Consider the following 23,487-nt stretch of genomic DNA (forward strand, 5'->3'; position numbering starts at 1 on the left):
AGCAGATGTTCTTATCCAGAGTGTTTGTATGTTATGTATTGTTTCTATTGCACTAATTCATCTTTCAAAATGTATGGAATTTAAATAAAATGAAAACAATATTAATCGAACTCTGAATCAGTGATTTGTATCGACACAATCAGCGATTGATTTAACAGGCCGAAATATAACGCACGCGCAAACCTAGTTCTTCCTTTCTGCTAAATTCTTCGCCATGGCTCCTGTGGTGGGTACAATCGCGTGTCAACAAGTGCCCAAATATATACATGTTTCACACGTCAAACGACTGTACTTGATGTGTGTCCTATTCGTAAGAAGAGGGGCATATTCGGAGGGGGGACTTATGTCATCCTTAATACGGCATTGGGTTTTGTTATTCACGAGGCCTGCTAGTTTAGCTAGCCTAGAGATCCACCACGTTGTAGCTAGCTACAGAAAACGAGCTTAACGTTTTCCAGTTCGTTTTATAGTCAGTAGTAGTTAATAGTTTAGTGGTAAAAGTATAGGCCTGGTTAGCTAACTGACTAAAGCTTCTTCTGGATTGGGCATTAACTGGCGATAGACAGATCGCTAATTTAGTTGATGTCTGAGCGGGTTGTAGCGCGTATGTTTGAACTAGAAGCCTAGCTAGTTAGATTCTAGACGGCTACCTAACTTGATTGCTAGAACTAGCAGGATGGCCTTTTAGAGCGATAGCTAGCTAATGACCTAGACGGGTAGCTAATCGGAGAAGCGTTGGTGGACGGTCTCATTTTATTTGTCTGTTTTGCAGAAGAAACAGAGCAACAAAGGCTCCAAGGGTGGCAAGAAGAAGAAGCAGGTCCTGAAGTTCACTCTGGACTGCACCCACCCTGTTGAAGATGGCATCATGGATGCTGCCAACTTTGTAAGTAGTTTTATACCTGTGCCTGGTTGCAGTGAAAATGTCAACTTTTTAAAAAAGTTTCACAAACACCCTTATTCGAATCCCCTTTACTTTAGCCACAAACTTGAATTGTGTTTCAGCCTGTCCCTGGCAGTGGCACCCCTACCACTTGATTTAGTAAAAAGCTGAGGGACAGATGGAGCTTGCGAAATGTAAGCACTCTCAAATTCATATACAGATCTAAGGATTTACAGTCCATAGGATCGACATGATATGTTGAACAGAATATTACTATGCTAATGTAAGAGTGCGTTGTGTTACATCCCAAGCGGGGTTTGAACTAACTAGCAACCTACACAACTCAAAGCCAACCCTGTTTGCTGACAGTGCAAGAGACTAGTCGGTCACTCCGTGATCTCAAGGTAGGTGTGATGTCACTGATGTACCCCAGCCAATGGACTAGTTTCACTTCCGCAAGACCAGGGTTTTCCAAATGCCCCCGCACGTTTAGTATTTTGCCCTAGCACTACACAGCTGATTCAATTAATCAAAGCTTGGTGATGAGTTGGTTCAGCTGTGTAGTGCTAGGGCAAAAAATGTGCAGGGGGGGGGGGCGCAGGACTGACTTTGGGAAGCCCTGCACTACACTAGTCATGTTGGGCAGCTGTCTATCTTTTGTTTTTGGGAAATTAGAAGTATATGCTTACACAGTATGTCTTAATGGTTATAGGAGCAGTTCCTTCAGGAGCGCATCAAGGTGAATGGGAAAGCTGGCAACCTGGGTGGCGGTGTGGTGTCTATTGACAGGAGCAAGAGCAAGATCACTGTGTCCTCTGAGGTCCCCTTCTCCAAAAGGTATAGTAACTGCACTGGCAACTCAGCACTGGAGTAATGAATATTGCAATGCAAACAGAATTTGCATATTCATTCTTATCCTCTCTAGGGTATGTGGGACAAAATCGTCCCACCTACTCAACAGCCAGTTGAATCCCGTGGCGCAATATTCAAATACCTTAGAAATGCTATTACTTCAATTTCTCAAACATATGACTATTTTACACCATTTTAAAGACAAGACTCTCGTTAATCTAACCACACTGTCCGATTTCAAAAAGTCTTTACAACGAAAGCAAAACATTAGATTATGTCAGGAGAGTACCCAGCCAGAAATAATCAGACACCCATTTTTCAAGCTAGCATATAATGTCACAAAAACCAAAACCACAGCTAAATGCAGCACTAACCTTTGATGATCTTCATCAGATGACACTCCTAGGACATTATGTTATACAATACATGCATGTTTTGTTCAATCAAGTTCATATTTATATCAAAAACCAGCTTTTTACATTAGCATGTGACGTTCAGAACTAGCATACCCACCGCAAACTTCCGGTGAATTTACTAAATTACTCACAATAAACGTTCACAAAAAACATAACAATTATTTAAAGAATTATAGATACAGAACTCCTTTATGCAATCGCGGTGTCCGATTTTAAAAAAGCTTTTCGGCAAAAGCACATTTTGCAATATTCTGAGTAGATAGCTCGCCATCACGGGCTAGCTATTTTGACACCCACCAAGTTTGGTACTCACCAAACTCAGATTTACTATAAAAAAAATTGGATTACCTTTCCTGTTCTTCGTCAGAATGCACTCCCAGGACTTCTACTTCATCCACAAATGTTGTTTTGGTTCAAAATAATCCATTGTTATGTTCAAATATCCTCTGTTTTGTTCTTGCGTTCAAGACACTATCCGAAGGGTGACGCGCATCGTGACAAAAAATTTCTAAATATTCCATTACCGTACTTCGAAGCATGTTAAACATCAATTTTTATGCGATTTTTCTCGTAAAAAAGCGATAATATTCCGAACGGGAAATCCTGTTTTCGTTCAAAGACTCAAAGTTGAAAATGGCCTCTTCACGTGCACGCCCGTCTCATTGTTCTCAGATCGACCACTTACCAAATGCGCTACTGTTTTTCAGCCATGGGCTGCAAAGTCATCATTCAACGTTCTGGCGCCTTCTGAGATCCTTTGTTTTCAATAAAGAGAGTGTAGAAGGCCAAGAAATGGTCAGAGAGGGTACTCCCTGTTTTGTCCGTGTGTTCAGGTCCCTATCCAAACGGTGACGCATGTCGTGACAAAAAAAATCGAAATATTCCATTACCGTACTTCGAAGCATGTCAAACGCTGTTTAAAATCAATTATTATGCTATGTTTCTTGTAAAATAGCGATAATATTCCAACCGGGCGAAGTTGTTTTCGTTCAAAAGCTGAAAGAAAAACATGGCCACTTCTCGGGGCCGCGCATCTCCTGTCTCTGAGCCACCAGCCTGACCACTCACAAACAGCGCTCCTGTACCTAGCCCAGAGACGGCAGAGATCTCGTTCCATTTTCTGGCGCCTTCAGAGAGCCTATGGGAGCCTTAGAAATTTTCACGTTACAACAGAGATCCTGTATTTCCGACAGAGATGCCACAGAAGCACAAGAAATGGTCAGAGAGGGCACGTCCTGTATGGAATCTTCTCAGGTTTTGGCCTGCCATATGAGTTCTGTTATACTCACAGACACCATTCAAACAGTTTTAGAAACTTTAGAGTGTTTTCTATCCAAATCAAACAATTATATGCATATTCTAGTTTCTGGGCAGTAGTAATAACCAGTTTAAATCGGGTACGTTTTTTTATCCGGATGTGAAAATACTGCCCCCTACCCTAGAGAGGTTTAAAAAAAACAACACGAAATATAAAATTTCTTTCACCCAAGAAGTTTGGTCTTCATGTTTATGCTACAAAATAATTACTAAATGCTTACATGACAAAATGACAAAATAATTACCCATAAATTCATTACTTACACTTTCGCACTGCTTACAATGGATAAATGAGGTCCCTTGTTATTATAGCCTATATGCAGATGACTCAACGCTATACACATCAGCTACTACCGCGACTGAAATTACTGCAACATTTAACAAAGAGCTGCAGTTAGTTTCTGAATGGGTGGCAAGGAATAAGTTAGTCCTAAATATTTCAAAAACAAAAAGCATTGTATTGGACAAATTCACTAAATTATACAAATATATCTGTACTCTTTGTCTAGGTTGATGCCAATGTTGACTTTTGGCTATGTAGAATAAAACAATTGTAATAAATTCCACTTAAACAACCCCCGTATGTTATGCCTTATCTGCTGCTTCTGACATGCCCCAGTAACATCATGTGCATTAACTTCTATGGGCTGGTACACCCTATCAACAGCAGGTGAAATATCAAGGGCGCCAAATTTGAAAACAATTAAATGTCATAATCAAATTCAAATTTCTCAAACATGCAACTATCTTACACCCTTTGAAAGATAAACATCTCCTTAATCTAACCACGTTGTCCGATTTTAAAAAGGCTTTACGGCGAAAGCATAAAGTTAGATTATGTTAGGACAGTACATTGAAAAAAGCTGTGTGTAATGTTTTCTCAATGCAAAGACAGGCGTCACCAAAAGCAGAAAACCAGCTGAAATTATGCACTAACCTTTGACAATCTTCATCAGATGACAGTCCTAGGACATTATGTTAGACAATACATGCATTTTTTGTTCTATCAAGTTCATATTTATATCCAAAAACAGCATTTTACAATGGCGTTGATGTTGATAAAATATTTTCCCTCCAATACCGCCAGTCAATCAGCACAACAAATTAAATGATTACTATTCGAAACCATTGGTAAAATATTATATTGTCATTCAAAGAATTATAGATTAACATCTCGTGAACGCAATCGCATTGCCAGATTTAAAAATAACTTTACTGGGAAATCACACTTTGCAATAAACGAGGTGCTGTGCTCAGAAAAATAGGCTTGGCGATACAGACTAGGCGCCATGTTGGAGAGATTTAAAATTAAAAATACTATGTAGATATTCCCTTTGATTATCTTCATCAGAAGGCACTTCCAGAAATCTCAGGTCCATAACAAATGTAGTTTTGGTCGAAAAAGCTAATAATTTATGTCCAAAAAGCTCCGTGTTGTTAGCGCGTCCTGTAGGCTACTCAAAAACATGAACGTCGCCCGCCGGACTTGTCTTCACCAAAGAGGGGGGAAAAAAATATTTACGTTCGTTCAAACATGTCAAACGTTGTATAGCATAAATCATTAGGGCCTTTTTCAATCAGAACTTCAATAATATTCAAGGCGAACGATTGCATTCTCTTTTAAAACGTATTGGAACGAGAGTACCCAAACATGCACTCGCGCGCCAGAGTAGTATAGGCCATCCGCTTATGACCAACTTTCCAAGCCTCTCGTTCGGTCAGTTTTCACAGTAGAAGACTCAACCCACTTTGTAAAGATTGTTGACATCTAGTGGATGGCGTAGGAAGTGCTCAGTGATTAATAAGTCCCTGTGTGTTTCAATGGCATAGGCTTAAAAGTAATTCAACACATCAGATATCCACTTCCTGTTAGAATTTGTCTCAGGGTTTTGACTGCCATATGAGTTCTGTTATACTTAGACACCATTCAAACAGTTTTAGAAAATTCAGTCTTTTCTATCCAAATCTGTTAATAATATGCATATCCTAGCTTCTGAGTTGGTGTAGGAGGCAGTTAAAAATGGGCACACATTTTTTCCAAAATTCTCAATACTGCTTAACCTCCCTGGGCCACCTAGTTTTGGCCTGCCATATGAGTTCTGTTATACTCACAGACACCATTCAAACAGTTTTAGAAACTTTAGGGTGTTTTCTATCCAAATCTACTAATTATATGCATATTCTCGTTTCTGGCCAAGAGTAGTAACCAGTTTAAATCGGGTACGTTTTTTATCCGGCCGTGCAAATACTGCCCCCTAGCCCCAACAGGTTAACACTTTTTTGGTTACTACATGATTCCATGTGTGTTATTTAATAGTTTTGATGTCTTCACGATTATTCTACAAAAATAAAGAAAAACCCTTGAATGAATAGGTGTCCAAACTTTTGACTGGGACTGTATGTATGCATGTATGTAAGTATGTAAAAAAAGAAAGGATATGAAATACACCATCTTGGAAACAGGTTCTGCGCAAGTGAAATTCCCAGTTTGGAAGGATTTTGGAGTCATTGTGGATAAGGACAACAGCCCGGTAGATGGACGCAAAAAGTGCAAGAAGGTATTTGTTTACGATAAACTACACTGCTCAAAAAAATAAAGGGAACACTTAAACAACACAATGTAACTCCAAGTCAATCACACTTCTGTGAAATCAAACTGTCCACTTAGGAAGCAACACTGATTGACAATAAATTTCACATGCTGTTGTGCAAATGGAATAGACAACAGGTGGAAATTATAGGCAATTAGCAAGACACCCCCAATAAAGGAGTGGTTCTGCAGGTGGGGACCACAGACCACTTCTCAGTTCCTATGCTTCCTGGCTGATGTTGTGGTCACTTTTGAATGCTGGCGGTGCTTTCACTCTAGTGTAGCATGAGACAGAGTCTACAACCCACACAAGTGGCTCAGATAGTGCAGCTCATCCAGGATGGCACATCAATGCGAGCTGTGGCAAGAAGGTTTGCTGTGTCTGTCAGCGTAGTGTCCAGAGCATGGAGGCGCTACCAGGAGACAGGCCAGTACATCAGGAGACGTGGAGGAGGCCGTAGGAGGGCAACAACCCAGCAGCAGGACCGCTACCTCCGCCTTTGTGCAAGGAGGAACAGGAGGAGCACTGCCAGAGCCCTGCAAAATGACCTCCAGCAGGCCACAAATGTGCATGTGTCTGCTCAAACGGTCAGAAACAGACTCCATGAGGGTGGTATGAGGGCCCGACGTCCACAGGTGGGGGTTGTGCTTACAGCCCAACACCGTGCAGGACGTTTGGCATTTGCCAGAGAACACCAAGATTGGCAAATTCGCCACTGGCGCCCTGTGCTCTTCACAGATGAAAGCAGGTTCACACTGAGCGCATGTCATAGTCTGGAGACGCCGTGGAGAACGTTCTGCTGCCTGCAACATCCTCCAGCATGACCGGTTTGGCGGTGGGTCAGTCATGGTGTGGGGTGACATTTCTTTGGGGGGGCCGCACAGCCCTCCATGTGCTCGCCAGAGGTAGCCTGACTGCCATTAGGTACCGAGATGAGATCCTCAGACCCCTTGTGAGACCATATGCTGGTGCGGTTGGCCCTGGGTTCCTCCTAATGCAAGACAATGCTAGACCTCATGTGGCTGGAGTGTGTCAGCAGTTCCTGCAAGAGGAAGGCATTGATGCTATGGACTGGCCTGCCCGTTCCCCAGACCTGAATCCAATTGAGCACACCTGGGACATCATGTCTCGCTCCATCCACCAACGCCACGTTGCACCACAGATTGTCCAGGAGTTGGCGGATGCTTTAGTCCAGGTCTGGGAGGAGATCCCTCAGGAGACCATCCGCCACCTCATCAGGAGCATGCCCAGGCGTTGTAGGGAGGTCATACAGGCACGTGGAGGCCACACACACTATTGAGCCTCATTTTGACTTGTTTTAAGGACATTACATCAAAGCTGGATCAGCCTGTAGTGTGGTTTTCCACTTTAATTTTGAGTGTGACTCCAAATCCAGACCTCCATGGGTTGATAAATTGGATTTCCATTGATTACTTTTGTGTGATTTTTGTTGTCAGCACATTCAACTATGTAAAGAAAAAAAGTATTTAAGGTTATTTCATTCATTCAGATCTAGGATGTGTTATTTTAGTGTTCCCTTTATTTTTTTGAGCAGTGTATATAAGCCTATTATCAATTTAATATAACGTTAAATCAGTCTTTCGTTCATTTAGACCAGTGGTCACCAACCAGTCGATCGCGATTGGTGCACTTGACTCAAAAGTCAGGCGCTCCGGGTAAGCAAAGTGTTCCCATGAGACAAACTCCACCTACCCGGTGGACCGGCAAATCTGTGACTATATCGAGTGTACCTACTGCGCTGCCCAATCGGATAGCTCAAATCACCGTGGCTACAGAGCTTCCATGACCCTGGCCACAGCCAAGTCGAATAGGCTACTAGCCTACGTAAGATTTAAAAACTTTTAAAACCATGACCACAGACAGACTGTCAACGAATGCAGCAAAGAGCTGCTGTTTTTATGAGCGAGTTCATGTTTAGGTTTATATTCAGCAATGTCACTGTTTTTATTCAACACTATTACAAAATGCGCCTCTCTGTACTTCCGTTCGGGCTGCAGCTGCAATGAATGAGTAGCCAAGTATTGATAGCCCTGCGTTTTATTATTATTAGCAGCTCGTCGTGTTGATTTTAATATTAAGGAATAATTAACTTTCTCTGGTCATAGGAACAACATGAATTTGTGTATGAGGCAGATGCGGTGCGACTCGAGTTGCACCATCGGGTGGAAGACGGTGTCCTCTCTCTGGTCAGTCTCACCGGAGGAAAGGAAGGAGAGAGCAGGGAAAAATCGTTTTAAATGGTCATCCAACTTGGAATTCCAAGTCGGAAACTCGGGCATCTTTCTAGAGCTCCGGCTTTTCCACCTGAAGATCACTGACGTGGTGCTTAGACCTCGTTGGCCATCAGATGCAGGTACCATCAGTCCAGTAAAATAAACAAGCTAATTATTTCAATTCATGCTCCACAGTGCTGAAATATAATATGGTCTGATTAACAATATTGGCAGGCCAATCATTTACATTTACGTCATTTAGCAAACGCTCTTATCTATATCTTTTTTTTTGGGGGGGGGGGGGTTAGAAGGATTACTTTATCCTATCCCAGGTATTCCTTAAAGAGGTGGGGTTTCAGGTGTCTACGGAAGGTGGTGATTGACTCCGCTGTCCTGGCGTCGTGAGGGAGCTTGTTCCACCATTGGGGTGCCAGAGCAGCGAACAGTTTTGACTGGGCTGAGCGGGAACTGTGCTTCCGCAGAGGTAGGGGGGCCAGCAGGCCAGAGGTGGATGAACGCAGTGCCCTTGTTTGGGTGTAGGGCCTGATCAGAGCCTGAAGGTACGGAGGTGCCGTTCCCCTCACAGCTCCGTAGGCAAGCACCATGGTATTGTAGCAGATGCGAGCTTCAACTGGAAGCCAGTGGAGTGTGCGGAGGAGTGGGGTGACGTGAGAGAACTTGGGAAGGTTGAACACCAGACGGGCTGTGGCGTTCTGGATGAGTTGTAGGGGTTTAATGGCACAATATGCTGTGATAATGTATTAGGCCTACTGCCCAAACCTCATTCCTACAAAACTGTTTGCATGAGTAAAAATAAAAATAGTTAAATCTGAGCAGTAGATCTCAGCTTGCTTTTTTAAATGTTTTTATATTTTATTTTTGCATTTTCCAATTAAGAACATTCAAAACAAAAGTGAAAATATGTTACACAACAAAGGACAAAGTGACGGTAACAGACGAGCGTAATTAAAAAATACAAATTATATATACGAACATACATAATACATAAAAAAACATACATGATACATAAGTCATAATAAAGAGTAAAATTAAAAATAATAATAATGAGACATTGAATCATATGGTCACCTGCTGTAAGATACATATTATACATTACGTGTGAAACATTGTATAAGAATTATATAGAGATTCAATCAATGTGATATGAGGGGAGATTCTCCATATAGTCAATAAAAGGTTGCCAAATTCTGTAAAATGTCTTTAACTTATTCCTCAAGCAGTAAGTGATTTTCTCCAGTGGGATACAACTATTAACTTCCGATAGCCACGTTGCAACTGGCAGGGAGGAATCCGTTTCTATAGCATTAATTGTCCTCTTACTTTACTCTGCTTTCAGTTGCCATGCCAGTACTTTGAGCTTTCTCTCCAAGCTCGTAATAACGCTGTTTTGATTTAGTGATGGCCCTCTCAGCTTGATATGTGTTCAGAATATTATTATATTTCAGTTTTTTATTTACCAAAAGCCTGTATAGATCTTTAGTCGGGCCTCTTTGGTAGGTTTTCTCTAGCTCGGAGATTTCAGATTCAAGGACATTCAGTTCCGCACCGTGTCTTCTCTTCAACCCTTTAGTATAGGAGATGATCTGTCCCCTCAGATAGGCTTTCAATGGGTCCCAAAGAATGAAACTGTCAGGAGCGGAGGGTTTGTTTGTCAAAGTAAAAATATTGATCTGCTCTTTGATAAATGCACAAAATTCCGGTTGCTTTAGGAGTGTAGAATTTAGTCTCCATCTATATGCTCCATTTACCTTGGTAGGAATGGAGATTGATAATACCAGAGGAGAATGGTCACTAAGCAATCTGGGGAGATACTCGATATCTAACACTCTATGAAACAGTTGGGTCGATAGTAAAAAGTTATCTATGCGTGTGTGTCTTGTGTGGGTGTGAATAAAAAGAGTAGTCCCTAACCTGTGGGTGCAACTGTCTCCAGATGTCTAGTAAATTAAGATCTTTCATGAATGACATGGTGAGCTTGGCGGCTTTGGTAAGGGAGGGTTTATCAGAGGACCTATCAAGAACTGTATCTAAACAAAAATTTAAATCTCCAACCAGTAGCCATCCTGGTGGTGCTTGAGCGACCTGAAGACATTCTGAATAAACATATGGTCATCGAAGTTAGGAGCATAAATATTCAACAGGGTCCAAGACTCTGAAAACATATGCCCCTGCACCAAAACAAACCTGCCCGAGGGATCAGAGATGGTGTTGTTGACGCAGAAGGGGATGTGTCTACTGTAATATTCATATGAATTATAATTGGATGCATTTTACCGCCGTATCATACTGTGCGGTGATTGGTTAAGACCACCCAGACGGTTAGGTCATGGCAAGTTGATCACGGTTGGAGATAGGCGAACATGCAGTTGTAGCTAGTTAATAAAGAGTTATGTTAAGAAACATCCTGTAGTTCTGTGTTTTATTATTTTGTACAAAGCGTACAAAACAAGACATCTACTTATCTAAATTGCAGTTCCTCTTGTATTGGAGTTAAAAGAGGACGCAAAAACTTGTCCTACCCATTCCCTCTTCAATTTCTTGTGTTCACTGGCTGTAAGATGTGTTTCTTGTAGAAACACAATGTCAGCCTTTTAATTTCTTAAGGTATGTATACTCTTTTCCTTTTAATCGGGCTGTTAAGACCTTTTACGTTGAATGTGACATATTTTAATGGATTAAGCATAGGTTGGGTTTCAAATATGTAACCGAATGAAAATCTCTCATATGTAAATAGTCAGGAAATGTTTCAACTTTGGTTTGAACACAGAAGTGACCTATGTGTCTCTTTAGGAAGGAAACAACAATAAACATGGGAAAAAAAATCCCACCCAACCCGATTGTCAGACTAAAACAACAATCCCAACAATCAAACATGAATACACTTGTATAGAGAGATGCGTTGCTGCTCGCTTTCCACCTTACTCTTACTCGCTAAACCTTGGCGTAAACTAAAACCTGCGAGCTCTCTAAGTTGAAAACAAACGTTGTGAATAGACATTTATGGCTGAATATTTACTGCCCACGGTAAGGGCTGCTTGAGTCTCTCTTTTCGGGAGAGGAGAAACATAAATGGCGGGGAAGCGGTGGGCCTAAGCCCACTTATTTGCTTCGCCCAGTGGCTATTGACTAAACCAAAATGTACTCTCCAGTAAGTGTAATAGAACTCACCCCGGGGAAAAACAGTTAGTTGAAAATGTACAAATCAATTATAGCGACCGGATAACGGGGTAAACGGATCCAAATTCCAAGAAGATATCAGCAGTTCAGTCCAGATAAGAGAAAACAAACAAATTGGATCTTATCCCCCAGAGACCGTTTTTCAGACGTGGTTCGGTTACATTTACATTTTAGTCATTTAGCAGACTAAGAGCGACTTACAGTAGTGAATGCATACATTTCATACGGTTCTTTGAGAAAAGTGAACACTTCTCCTGGTGTGTCGAAGAGATGGCTTCAGCCTTTGTACTGAACTTTCATCCGTGCAGGGTGAATGAGGTAGCCAGTGATGTTCTTCTCCTTCAGAGCTTTGGCGGCAGGCCTGAACTGCTTGCGACGTCTGGCGAGATCGGCACTCATATCCGGGAAAAGGCTGACCCTCTTGCCATCGATGGTGATGTCCCCTTTGGCTCTTGCGAGTTGCAGTATCTTCTCTCTGTCTTGGAACCGGAGGAACCTGATCAGGACGGCCCGTGGGGGCTCCTCTGGCCGGGGTTTCGGTGCTGATGTTCTGTGGGCGCGTTCGATTTCCAGCGGCTTGGTGAAGTTGATTATGTCTAGGACATCAGGGATCCATTGAGTGAAGAAGCGGCCCGGGTCACGGCCCTCGCTGTCCTCTTTCAATCCCACCACACGTCAATCCCACCACACGCTACGTCTTCTCTGGTTCTCCATCTGGTCTACCTTGTTTTTGAGGTAGGCATTATCCTTCCGCAGTTCTATCAGAACCTGGTCATGTCGAGCGGCGGTATCCTCAACTGTGCTAATGCGCATCTCGGCCTCAGTCGTTCTCAGAAGGAGATCATTCATGGAGGATTTCAGGTCGTCGATGGAAGAATGGAGTTCAGCTGATTTCTTGTCAATTTTCATAGAAAGCCCTTTGTTACCATCCTGAATTTCCCGGAGGAGAGTAGCCAGCATGTCCGAGAGCAACAGTCTGGAACTGTCGTCTGAGTTATGAGGGCTAATGCTAGACTCGTTATCTTGGGATTCAACGACGTTTTGGTCGTCCTTCTTGCCTCTCGGTCGGAGGTCCATGGCTCTTTGGGAAGGTAAGTACTTGACAATTTATCAGCCGATGTTAGAATATTGTTTCAACGTTGTTATTTAGGTAATAATAGGATAACTTTGAAGAGCTCGGTTTGTCAACGTCTGTTCAGCTCCGCGGCATCACGTGCTCCTCCTCAGCTTGCTTTTTGACTGCGGAAGTGATAGACGTTGGTTGGTGACCACTTATTTAGACCATACGCAGGCCATATCAAGTTTAAACCGATGTGGCTGGTAAATGTTTGAGTATAGCCTACTAAAATGCATTTCTGAAGCCTAGATTCTGGGATTTGTGTGTTTTCAAATAAACTATTTGATTATCTAAACAATATTGAATGTAAAGCTTTGTCAGCTATAGTCTTTCATTCGGTAAGAAGGCTAATTAGAAGGCCCTTTTCCCCCCCAGAGGGATTTCAGTTGTCAATGTGCAGCATTTCATTGTGAAAATAAAATTGTCGTTCATGGCATTGTTTCCTTTTATCCAAATGTTGAATAGACATGCAGACCAATTCATGCAGGGAATGGAATAATAGCCTAGGCTACTACTCTGGTCATACAAATTATACAGTAAATTGATGTTATTCGGTAGGTCACGGATTGGACCTCGGAACAGTTCTATTCAGGTGGGTTGGGTTGCGGTGAAAAACCTGTCCTGGTATTGGGTGGAGCTCGGAATTTATGTGACCAGCATTGGGCGGGTGCGGCTCCAAACACCCGTGCAGGACCCTGAACGTGAAGTTGGGGGAGTCATCGGCAGGGGTAGGTAAACTGGACAGGGAAGCCTGAGGGAAAACTCTTTCACTGAGTATACAAAACAATAAGAACACCTGCTCTTGATGTCACTTGTTAAATCCACTAAAATCAAATTTAAGTTTTCAGTGTAGATGAAGGGGAGGAAACAGGTTCAAGAAGGATTTTTAAGCCTGGAGACAAGAACTCAATATTAGGAAGGTGTTTTTAATGTTTGGTTTACTCGGTGTATAATAACCTGTTGGGGCTAGGGGGCAGTATTTGCACGGCCGGATAAAAAACGTACCCGATTTAAACTGGTTACTACTCTTGCCCAGAAACGAGAATATGCATATAATTAGTAGATTTAGATAGAAAACACTCTAAAGTTTCTAAAACTGTTTGAATGGTGTCTGTGAGTATAACAGAACTCCTATGGCAGGCAAAAACCTGAGAAGGTTCTGTTCAGGAAGTGGCCTGTCTGACCATTTATTTGCTTTCTTTGACATCTCTTCCAAAAACTAAGGATCTCTGCTGTTACGTGACAATACCCACGTCTCCAATGGGCTCTCAGAGCCCGGGAAAAACAGGAATGACGTAATTCAAAGCCCTGGCTGAAACAAAGGAGAGCAAAAGCTAAGTGGTCTCTCAGTGGAGTAAGCCTTATGCTCGCGACCCGCCCCGCCCCCGGCTTTCGGTTTTTTCCTCAGTTTACAGACAGGCAGATGCCCGGTCGGAATATTATCGCTTTTCTACGAGAGAAATTGCATAAAAATTGGTTTTAAACAGCGGTTGACATGCTTCGAAGTACGGTAATGGAATATTTAGACATTTTTTGTCACTTTCTGCGCCATGCTCGTGACCGTGATATACCATAGGGATAGTGTCTAGAACGCACGAACAAAATGTCGTTGATGGAACATAACGATGGATTATTTGGGACCAAACCAACATTTGTTATTGAAGTAGAAGTCCTGGGAGTGCATTCTGACGAAGAACAGGAAAGGTAATAACATTTTTCTTATAGGAAATGTGATTTTGGTGAAGGCTAAACTGGTTGGGTGTCTAAATAGCTAGCCCTGTGATGCCGGGCTATGTACTTAGAATATTGCAAAATGTGCTTCATCCGAAAAGCTATTTTAAAATCGGACATATCGAGTGCATAGAGGAGTTCTGTATCTATAATTCTTAAAATAATTGTTATGCTTTTTGTGAACGTTTATCGTGAGTAATTTAGTAAATTAACCGGAAGTGTTCGGTGGGAATGCTAGTTCTGAACGTCACATGCTAATGTAAAAAAGCTGGTTTTTGATATAAATATGAACTTGATTGAACAGACATGCATGTATTGTATAACATAATGTCCTAGGTGTGTCATCTGATGAAGATCATAAAAGGTTAGTGCTGCATTTAGCTGTGGTTTTGTTTTTTGTGACATATGCTAGCTTGAAAAATGGGTGTCTGATTATTTCTGGCTGGGTACTCTGCTGACATAATCTAATGTTTTGCTTTCGCTGTAAAGCCTTTTTGAAATCGGACAGTGTGGTTAGATTAACGAGAGTCTTGTCTTTAAATAGCTGTAAAATAGTCATATGTTTGAAAAGTGGAAGTTTTCGGATTTTAGAGGAGTTTGTATTTCGCGCCCCGCCCATCATTGGATATTGGAGCAGACGTTCCGCTAGCGGAACATCTAGATGTAAGAGGTTTTAAACAGCGTTTGACATGCTTCGAAGTACGGTAATGGAATATTTTGAATTTTTTTGTCACGAAATGCACGAACAAAACGGAGCTATTTGAATATAACTATGGATTATTTGGAACAAAAATAACATTTGTTGTTGAAGTAGAAGTCCTGGGAGTGCATTCTGACGAAGAACAGCAAAGGTAATCCAATTTTTCTAATAGTAATTCTGAGTTTGGTGAGCCCCAAACTTGGTGGGTGTCAAAATAGCTAGCCGTGATGGCCGAGCTATGTACTCAGAATATTGCAAAATGTGCTTTCGCCAAAAAGCTATTTTAAAATCTGACACCGCGATTGCATAAAGGAGTTCTGTATCTATAATTCTTAAAATAATTGTGTTTTTTGTGAACGTTTTATCATGAGTAATTTAGTAAATTCACCGGAAGTTTTCGGTGGGTGGGCTAGTTCTGAACACATGCTAATGTAAAAAGCTGGTTTTTGATATAAATATGAACTTGATTGAACAAAACATGCATGTATTGTATAACATAATGTCCTAGGAGTGTCATCTGATGAAGATCAAAGGTTAGTGCTGCATTTAGCTGTGGTTTTGGTTTTTGTGACATATGCTTGCTTTGAAAATTTTTATTTTATTTATTTATTTCACCTTTATTTAACCAGGTAGGCAAGTTGAGAACAAGTTCTCATTTACAATTGCGACCTGGCCAAGATAAAGCAAAGCAGTTCGACAACATACAAAAACACAGAGTTACACATGGAGTAAAACAACATACAATCAATGATGCAGTAGAAAAAAAATAAGACTATATACAATGTGAGCAAATGATGTGAGATAATGGAGGTAAAGGCAAAAAAATGCCATGGTGGCAAAGTAAATAAAGTATGGCAAGAAAAAAACACTGGAATGGTAGATTTGTAGTTTGAAGAAAGTTAAAAGTTAAAATATAAATATAAATAATATGGTGCAAAGGAGCAAAATAAATAAAATAAATAAATACAGTAGGGGAAAAGGTAGTAGTTTGGGCTCAATTAAAGATGGGCTATGTACAGGTGCAGAGATCTGTGAGCTGCTCTGATAGCAGGTGCTTAAAGCTAGTGAGGGAGATAAGTGTTTCCAGTTTTAGAGATTTTTGTAGTTCGTTCCAATCATTGGCAGCTGAGAACTGGAAGGAGAGACGACCAAAGGAGGAGTTGGCTTTAGGGGTGACCAGAGAGATATACCTGCTGGAGCGCGTGCTACAGGTGGGTGCTGCTATGGTGACCAGTGAGCGGAGATAAGGGGGGACTTTACCTAGCAGGGTCTTGTAGATGACCTGGAGCCAATGTGTTTGGCGACGATGATGAAGTGAAGGCCAGCCAACGAGAGCATACAGGTCGCAGTGGTGGGTTGTATATGGGGCTTTGGTGACAAAACGGATGGCACTGTGATAGACTGCATCCAGCTTGTTGAGTAGGGTATTGGAGGCTATTTTGTAAATGACATCGCCGAAGTCGAGGATTGGTAGGATGGTCAGTTTTACGAGGGTATGTTTGGCAGCATGAGTGAAGGATGCTTTGTTGCGAAATAGGAAGCTAATTCTAGATTTCACTTTGGATTGGAGATGATTGATGTGAGTCTGGAAGGAGAGTTTACAGTCTAACCAGACACCTAGGTATTTGTAGTTGTCCACAAATTCTAAGTTAGAACCGTCCAGAGAAGTGATGCTGGATGGGCGGGCAGGTGCAGGCAGCGATCGGTTGAAGAGCATACATTTAGTTTTACTTGTGTTTAGGAGCAGTTGGAGACCACGGAAGGAGAGTTGAATGGCATTGAAGCTCGTCTGGAGGGTTGTTAACACAGTGTCCAAAGAAGGGCCAGAAGTATACAGAATGGTGTCGTCTGCGTAGAGGTGGATCAGAGATTCACCAGCAGCAAGAGCGACATCATTTATGTATACAGAGAAAAGAGTTGGCCCAAGAATTGAACCCTGTGGTACCCCCATAGAGACTGCCAGAGGTCCAGACAGTAGGCCCTCCGATTTGACACACTGAACTCTGTCAGAGAAGTAGTTGGTGAACCAGGCGACGCAATCGTTTGAGAAACCAAGGCTACTAAGTCTGCCGATGAGGATGTGGTGATTAACAGAGTCAAAAGCTTTGGCCAGGTCAATGAATACGGCAGCACAGTAATGTTTCTTATCGATGGCGGTTACGATGTCGTTTAGGACCTTGAGCGTGGCTGAGGTGCACCCATGACCAGCTCTGAAACCAGATTGCATAGCGGAGAGGGTGCGGTGGGATTCAAAATAGTCGGTAATCTGTTTGTTGACTTGGCTTTCGAAGACCTTAGAAAGGCAGGGTAGGATGGATATAGGTCTGTAGCAACTTGGGTCAAGAGTGTCACCTCCTTTGAAGAGGGGGATGACAGCAGCTGCTTTCCAATCTATGGGAATCTCAGACGACACGAAAGAGAGGTTGAACAGGCTAGTAATAGGGGTTGCAATAATTTCGGCAGATAATTTTAGAAAGAAAGGGTCCAGATTGTCAAGCCCAGCTGATTTGTAGGGGTCCAGATTTTGCAGCTCTTTCAGAACATCAGCTGAATGGATTTGGGAGAAGGAGAAATGGGGGAGGCTTGGGCGAGTAGCTGTGGGGGGTGCAGTGCTGTTGAATGCAGTAGGGGTAGTTAGGTGGAAAGCATGGCCAGCCGTAGAAAAATGCTTATTGAAATTCTCAATTATAGTGGGCTTATCGGTGGTGACAGAGTTTCCTATCCTCAGTGCAGTGGGCAGTTGGGAGGAGGTGTTCTTATTCTCCATGGACTTTACAATGTCCCAGAACTTTTTAGAGTTGGAGTTGCACGAAGCAAATTTCTGTTTGAAAAAGCTAGCCTTGGCGTTTCTAACTGCCTGTGTGTATTGGTTTCTAACTTCCCTAAAAAGTTGCATATCGCGGGGGCAGTTCGATGCTAATGCAGAACGCCACAGGATATTTTTGTGTTGGTTAAGGGCAGTCAGGTCTGGGGAGAACCAAGGGCTATATCTGTTCCTGGTTCTAAATTTCTTGAAAGGGGCATGCTTATTTAAGATGGAGAGGAAGGCATTTTTAAAAAATAACCAGGCATCCTCTACTGACGGGATGAGGTCAATATCCTTCCAGGATACCAGGGCCAGGTCGATTAGAAAGGCTTGCTCGTTGAAATGTTTCAGGGAGCGTTTGACAGTGATGAGTGGAGGTCGTTTGACCGCTGACCCATTACGGGTGCAGGCAATGAGGCAGTGATCGCTGAGATCTTGGTTGAAAACAGCAGAGGTGTAATTAGAGGGCACATTGGTTAGGATGATATCTATGAGGGTGCCAGTGTTTGCGGCTTTGGGGTTGTACCTGGTGGGTTCATTAATAATTTGTGTGAGATTGAGGGCATCAAGCTTGGATTGTAGAATGGCTGGGGTGTTAAGCATGTCCCAGTTTAGGTCGCCTAGTAGCACAAGCTCTGAAGATAGATGGGGGGCAATCAGTTCACATATGGTGTCCAGAGCACAGCTAGGGGCCGAGGGGGGTCTATAGCAGGCGGCAACGGTGAGAGACTTGTTTTTGGAGAGGTGGATTTTTAAAAGTAGAAGTTCAAATTGTTTGGGTACAGACCTGGATAGCAGGACAGAACTCTGCAAGCTATCTCTGCAGTAGATTGCAACACCGCCCCCTTTGGTCGTTCTATCTTGTCTGAAAACGTTGTAGTTAGGGATGAAGATTTCACAGTTTTTGGTGGACTTCCTAAGCCAAGATTCAGACACAGCCAGGACATCCGGGTTGGCAGAGTGTGCTAAAGCAGTGAATAAAACAAACTTAGGGAGGAGGCTTCTAATGTTAACATGCATGAAACCAAGGCTATTACGGTTACAGAAGTCATCAAAAGAGAGCGCCTGGGGAGTAGGTGTGGAGCCAGGCACTGAAGGGCCTGGATTCACCTCTACATCCCCAGCGGAGCAGAGAAGGATAAGTATGAGGGTACGGCTAAAAGCTATAAGAATTGGTCGTCTGTGACGTCCAGAATAGAGAGAAAAAGGAGCAGGTATCTGGGGGCGATAAAATAGCTTCAAGGTATAATGTACAGACAAAGGTATGGTGGGATGTGAGTACAGAGGAGGTAAACCTAGGCATTTAGTGATTATGAGAGAGATATTGTCTCTAGAAATATCATTGAAACCAGAAGATGTCATAGCATGTGTGGGTGGAGGAACTGAGAGGTTGGATAAGGTATAATGAGCAGGGCTAGAGGCTCTACAGTGAAATAAGCCAATAAACACTAACCAGAACAGCAATGGACAAGGCATATTGACATTAAGGAGAGGCATGCTTAGCCGAGTGATCAGAGGGTCCAGTGAGAATCAGACAGCTAGCCGGGCCATAGGTAGCAAGCTGGTGGAAGATGGGAGGGAGGTCTGTTTTTAGCCGCCTCGTGCGTTTCCGTCTGTGGGTTAGTGGGGTTCCGTGTGGAAGGGGGGACCTGTCCAAGTTGGCAAAATAGTTAGTTATAGTGGCCCAAGAAAAGTGTCCGATAGACCTATTCAGATCGCAGCCGAAAAGACAGCTAACGATTAGCTGGCCGCAGATGGGCGATCAGGTTACGTCGCGACGGAGGGGCCAGTTGGAACAACTCCCTCGGGCAGATAACGTCGGTGATCCAGTCGTGAAGACCCAATGGGGCTCCGCATCGGCAGTAAAACGGGTCAGGATAGGTGAGTTGTAGCCCAGGAGACACTTCAGCTGGCTAGCTCAGGAGTAGCCCACGAGTGGCTGACGGAATTCTTCAGCTGGCTAGCTAGCTAGCTCCGTAATAGTGTGTGTTAATTCCGAGACCGACGTTGCCAATAGTCACTCAGGTAGCAGCTAGTTAGCTGCAAGATCCAGGTGTAAATGTCCAGAGCCTGCGGTAGAAATCGAGGAAAGGAGAGAGAATAGGTCCGATATGCTCTGGTCTGAGTCGCGCTGTACAAAAACTGGCGATAGCTTTTCGAGCTAATGGATAGCTGAGGACAGCTAACCGTAGCTAGCTGAACTTCAACGTTAGCCAGTGAAAATAGCTAACCTCTGGCTAGCTTCTGTCGTGGAATTCAGATGAGGTAAATAATACTTTCTTTTTTTTTTTTTTTAATTGATGAGGCGGGTTGCAGGAGAGTGCTTTGAGGTTGAGTGTTTAGAATAAAAAAATGTAAAAAGATAAGTGAAGAAAAAAAATATGTAAATATATATATATATACACGGGACACGACAGGACGTCTGAACTGCTACGCCATCTTGGAAAATGGCTGTGTGATTATTTTTGGCAGGTTACTCTCCTGACATAATCTAATGCTTTGCTTTCGTTGTAAAGCCTTTTTGAAATCGGACAATGTGGTTAGATTAACGAGAGTCTTGTCTTTTAAAATGGTGTAAAATAGTCATATGTTTGAGAAATTGAAGTTATAGCATTTTTGAGGTATTTGTATTTCGCGCCACGTGATTCCACTGGCTGTTGACTAGGGTGGGACGCTCGCCCACGGAGGTTAAACAAATCAAAATATATTTTAGATTCTTCAAAGTAACCACTGTTTGCCTTGACAGCTTTGTACATTCTTGGCATTCTTTCAACCAGCTTCACCTGGAATGCTTTTCCAACAGTCTTGAAGGAGTTCCCACATATGCTGAGCACTTGTTGGCTGCTTTTCCTTAACTCTACAGTCTAACTCATCCCAAACCATCTCAATTGGGTTGAGGTTGGGTGATTTGTGGAGGCCAGGTCATCTGACGCAGCACTCCATCACTCTCCTTGGTCAAATAGCCCTTACACAGCCTGGCACAGTTGGTAGAGCATGGTGTTTGCAACGCCAGCATGGTGTGTGCAATGCCAGGGTTGTGGGTTCAATTCCCACGGGGGGCCAGTACAAAAAAAAAAATGTATGCATTCACTACTGTAAGTCGCTCTGGATAAGAGAGTCTGCTAAATGACGTAAATGTCCTGTTGAAAAACAAATGATAGTTCCACTAAGCGCAAACCAGATGGGATGGCGTATTGCTGCAGAATGCTGTGGTAGCCATGCTGGTTAAGTGTGCCTTGAATTCTAAATAAATCAGTGTCCCCAGCAAAGCACCCCCACACAATCATACCACCTCCATGTTTCACAGTGGGAACCACACATGCGGAGATCATCCGTTCACCTACTCTGCGTCTCACAAAGACACGGCTGTTGGAACCAAAAATCTCAAATTTGGACTCATCTGACCAAAGGACAGATTTCTATCGGTCTAATGTCCATTGCTTTTTGTTTCTTGTCTCAAGCAAGTCTCTTCTTCTTATTGGTGTCCTTTAGTAGTGGTTTCTTTGCAGCAATTAGACCATGAAGACCTGATTCACACAGTCTCCTCGGAACAGTTGATGTTGACATGTGTCTGTTACTTGAACTCTAAGCATTTATTTGAGCTGCAATCTAAGGCTGGTAACTATAATGAATTTATTTACATTTACATTTAAGTCATTTAGCAGACGCTCTTATCCAGAGCGACTTACAAATTTATCCTCTGCAGCAGAGGTAACTCTGGGTCTTCCTTTCCTGTGGCGATCCTCATGAAAGCCAGTTTCATCATAGCGCTTGATGGTTTTTGCGACTGCACTTGAAGATATTTTCAAAGTTCTTAATTTTCCAGATTGACTGACCTTAATGTCTTAAAGTAATGGACTGTCGTTTCTCTTTGCTTATTTAAGCTTTTCTTGCCATAAAATGGACTTGGTCTTTTACCAAATAGGGCTATACCCCCCCACCTTGTCACAACACAACTGATTGGCTCAAACACATTAAGAAGGAAAGAAATTCTACAAATTAACTTTTAACAAGGCACACCTGTTAATTGAAATGCATTCCAGTTGACTACCTCATGAAGCTGGTTGAGAGAATGCCAAGAGTGTGCAAAGCTGTCATCAAGGCAAAGGGTGGCTACTTTGAAGAATCTCAAATATAAAATATATTTTGCTCTGTTTAAGTTTTTTGGTTACTACATTATTCCATATGTGTTATTTCATAGTTTGTCTTCACCATAATTCTACAATGTAGAAAATATATATATATTTTAACCCTGGAATGAGTAGGTGTCCATACCTTTGTCTGGTACTGTGTATGTATATATTTTTTTCTTTACTAAGTTAGTATGTGTATTGCATTGGGGGAAAAGCCCAACCTCTCACATCTGTATGCCATCTGTCTCCTGTCTGCAGATATCTGAAATATCTGACCAAGAAATACTTGAAGAAGAACAACCTTCGCGACTGGCTGCGTGTTGTGGCCAACACCAAGGAGAGCTACGAGCTACGCTACTTCCAGATCAACCAGGATGAGGAGGAGGAAGAGGATGAGGATTAAACTTTGTCTGCTGGATTTTGTACATTCAATAAATTCTTAGTACTCCTGTTTTCTTTTTTTCTCTATGGAACGGGTATATTTACTAGGAAGCAAAAGGTCTAAAACAGGGAGGGACCTAGCTGAATTTGTCCAACAAACACATTTTCATTGCTAAACGTTTTGCTGCGGTGTGCACTCCTGAATACACACTGTGGGTAAGGATCACTCAACCTTCTTGTGACAATGCAGTACAGTGCCTAGAGAAAGTATTCAGACCCCTTGACTTATTCCACATTTTGTTACATCCTGAATTCAAAATGGATTAAATATACTTTTCTCTCACCCATATACACACAAATTACTCCATAAAGGACTAAGTGAAAACATATTTAAACATTTTTGTAAATTTATTGAAAAAGAAATACAGAAATGGTTCATTTACATAAGTATTCACACCCCTGAGTCAACTTTGTAGAAGTCTTTCTGGCTAAGTCTAAGAGCTTTCCACACCTGGGTTGTGACTTTTGCCCATTGTTCTTTAAATTCATCCAGCTCTGTCAAATTAGCAGAGCATTGCTAGACAACCATTTTTAGGTCTTGCCATAGATTTTCAAGCAGATTTAAGTCAATAACTCGGCCACTCAAACATCACTGTTTTCTTGGTAAATTACTAGTGTAGATTTAGCCTTGTTTCAGGCTTTTGTCCTGCTGAAAGGTGAATTCAACTTCCAGAAAGCAGACAACCAGGTTTCCTCTATGATTTTGCTTGTGCTTAGCTCCTATTTTTTTATCCTGAAAAACTCTCCAGTACTTAATGACTACAAGCATACCCATAACATGATGCAGCCACAACTATGCTTGAAAATATGGGAGTGGTACTCGGTAAAGTGCTGTTTTGGATTTGCCACAAACATAACTTTGTATTCAGGACAGTATTTAGTGCCTTGTTGCAAACAGGATGCATGTTTTGGAATATTCTGTACAGGCTTCCTTTTCACCCTGTCAACTAGGTTAGTATTGTTTAGTAGCAATGTTGTTGATCCATTATCTCCTATCACAGCCATTAAACAGCTTTAAAATCACCATTGGCCTCATGGGGAAATCTGATTTCCTTCCTCTCCAGCAAC

At 42.3% G+C, this 23,487-nt stretch overlaps 1 protein-coding gene across 1 annotated transcript; it reads left to right on the forward strand.

Annotated features, from left to right (window-relative positions):
* Nucleotides 1-127: 127 nt before the first annotated feature.
* Nucleotides 128-22,431, forward strand: LOC115166274 (60S ribosomal protein L22). The gene is made up of 4 exons (XM_029720121.1): nt 128-226; nt 773-886; nt 1,596-1,720; nt 22,237-22,431. Exons 1-4 carry the CDS (start codon nt 215-217, stop codon nt 22,379-22,381), a joined length of 396 nt encoding a protein of 131 aa, XP_029575981.1. The 5' UTR covers nt 128-214; the 3' UTR covers nt 22,382-22,431.
* Nucleotides 22,432-23,487: the final 1,056 nt, after the last annotated feature.

Source organism: Salmo trutta, chromosome 28 (genome assembly GCF_901001165.1).
Source record: "Salmo trutta chromosome 28, fSalTru1.1, whole genome shotgun sequence".
Classification (NCBI taxonomy): Eukaryota; Metazoa; Chordata; class Actinopteri; order Salmoniformes; family Salmonidae; genus Salmo; species Salmo trutta.

Excerpts from the sequence above, each read along its gene's own strand:
- LOC115166274 (XM_029720121.1), top strand. Across the intron at positions 887-1,595 it reads TCATGGATGCTGCCAACTTT|GAGCAGTTCCTTCAGGAGCG; the intron begins GTAAGTAGTTTT and ends TAATGGTTATAG. Across the intron at positions 1,721-22,236 it reads GAGGTCCCCTTCTCCAAAAG|ATATCTGAAATATCTGACCA; the intron begins GTATAGTAACTG and ends TCCTGTCTGCAG.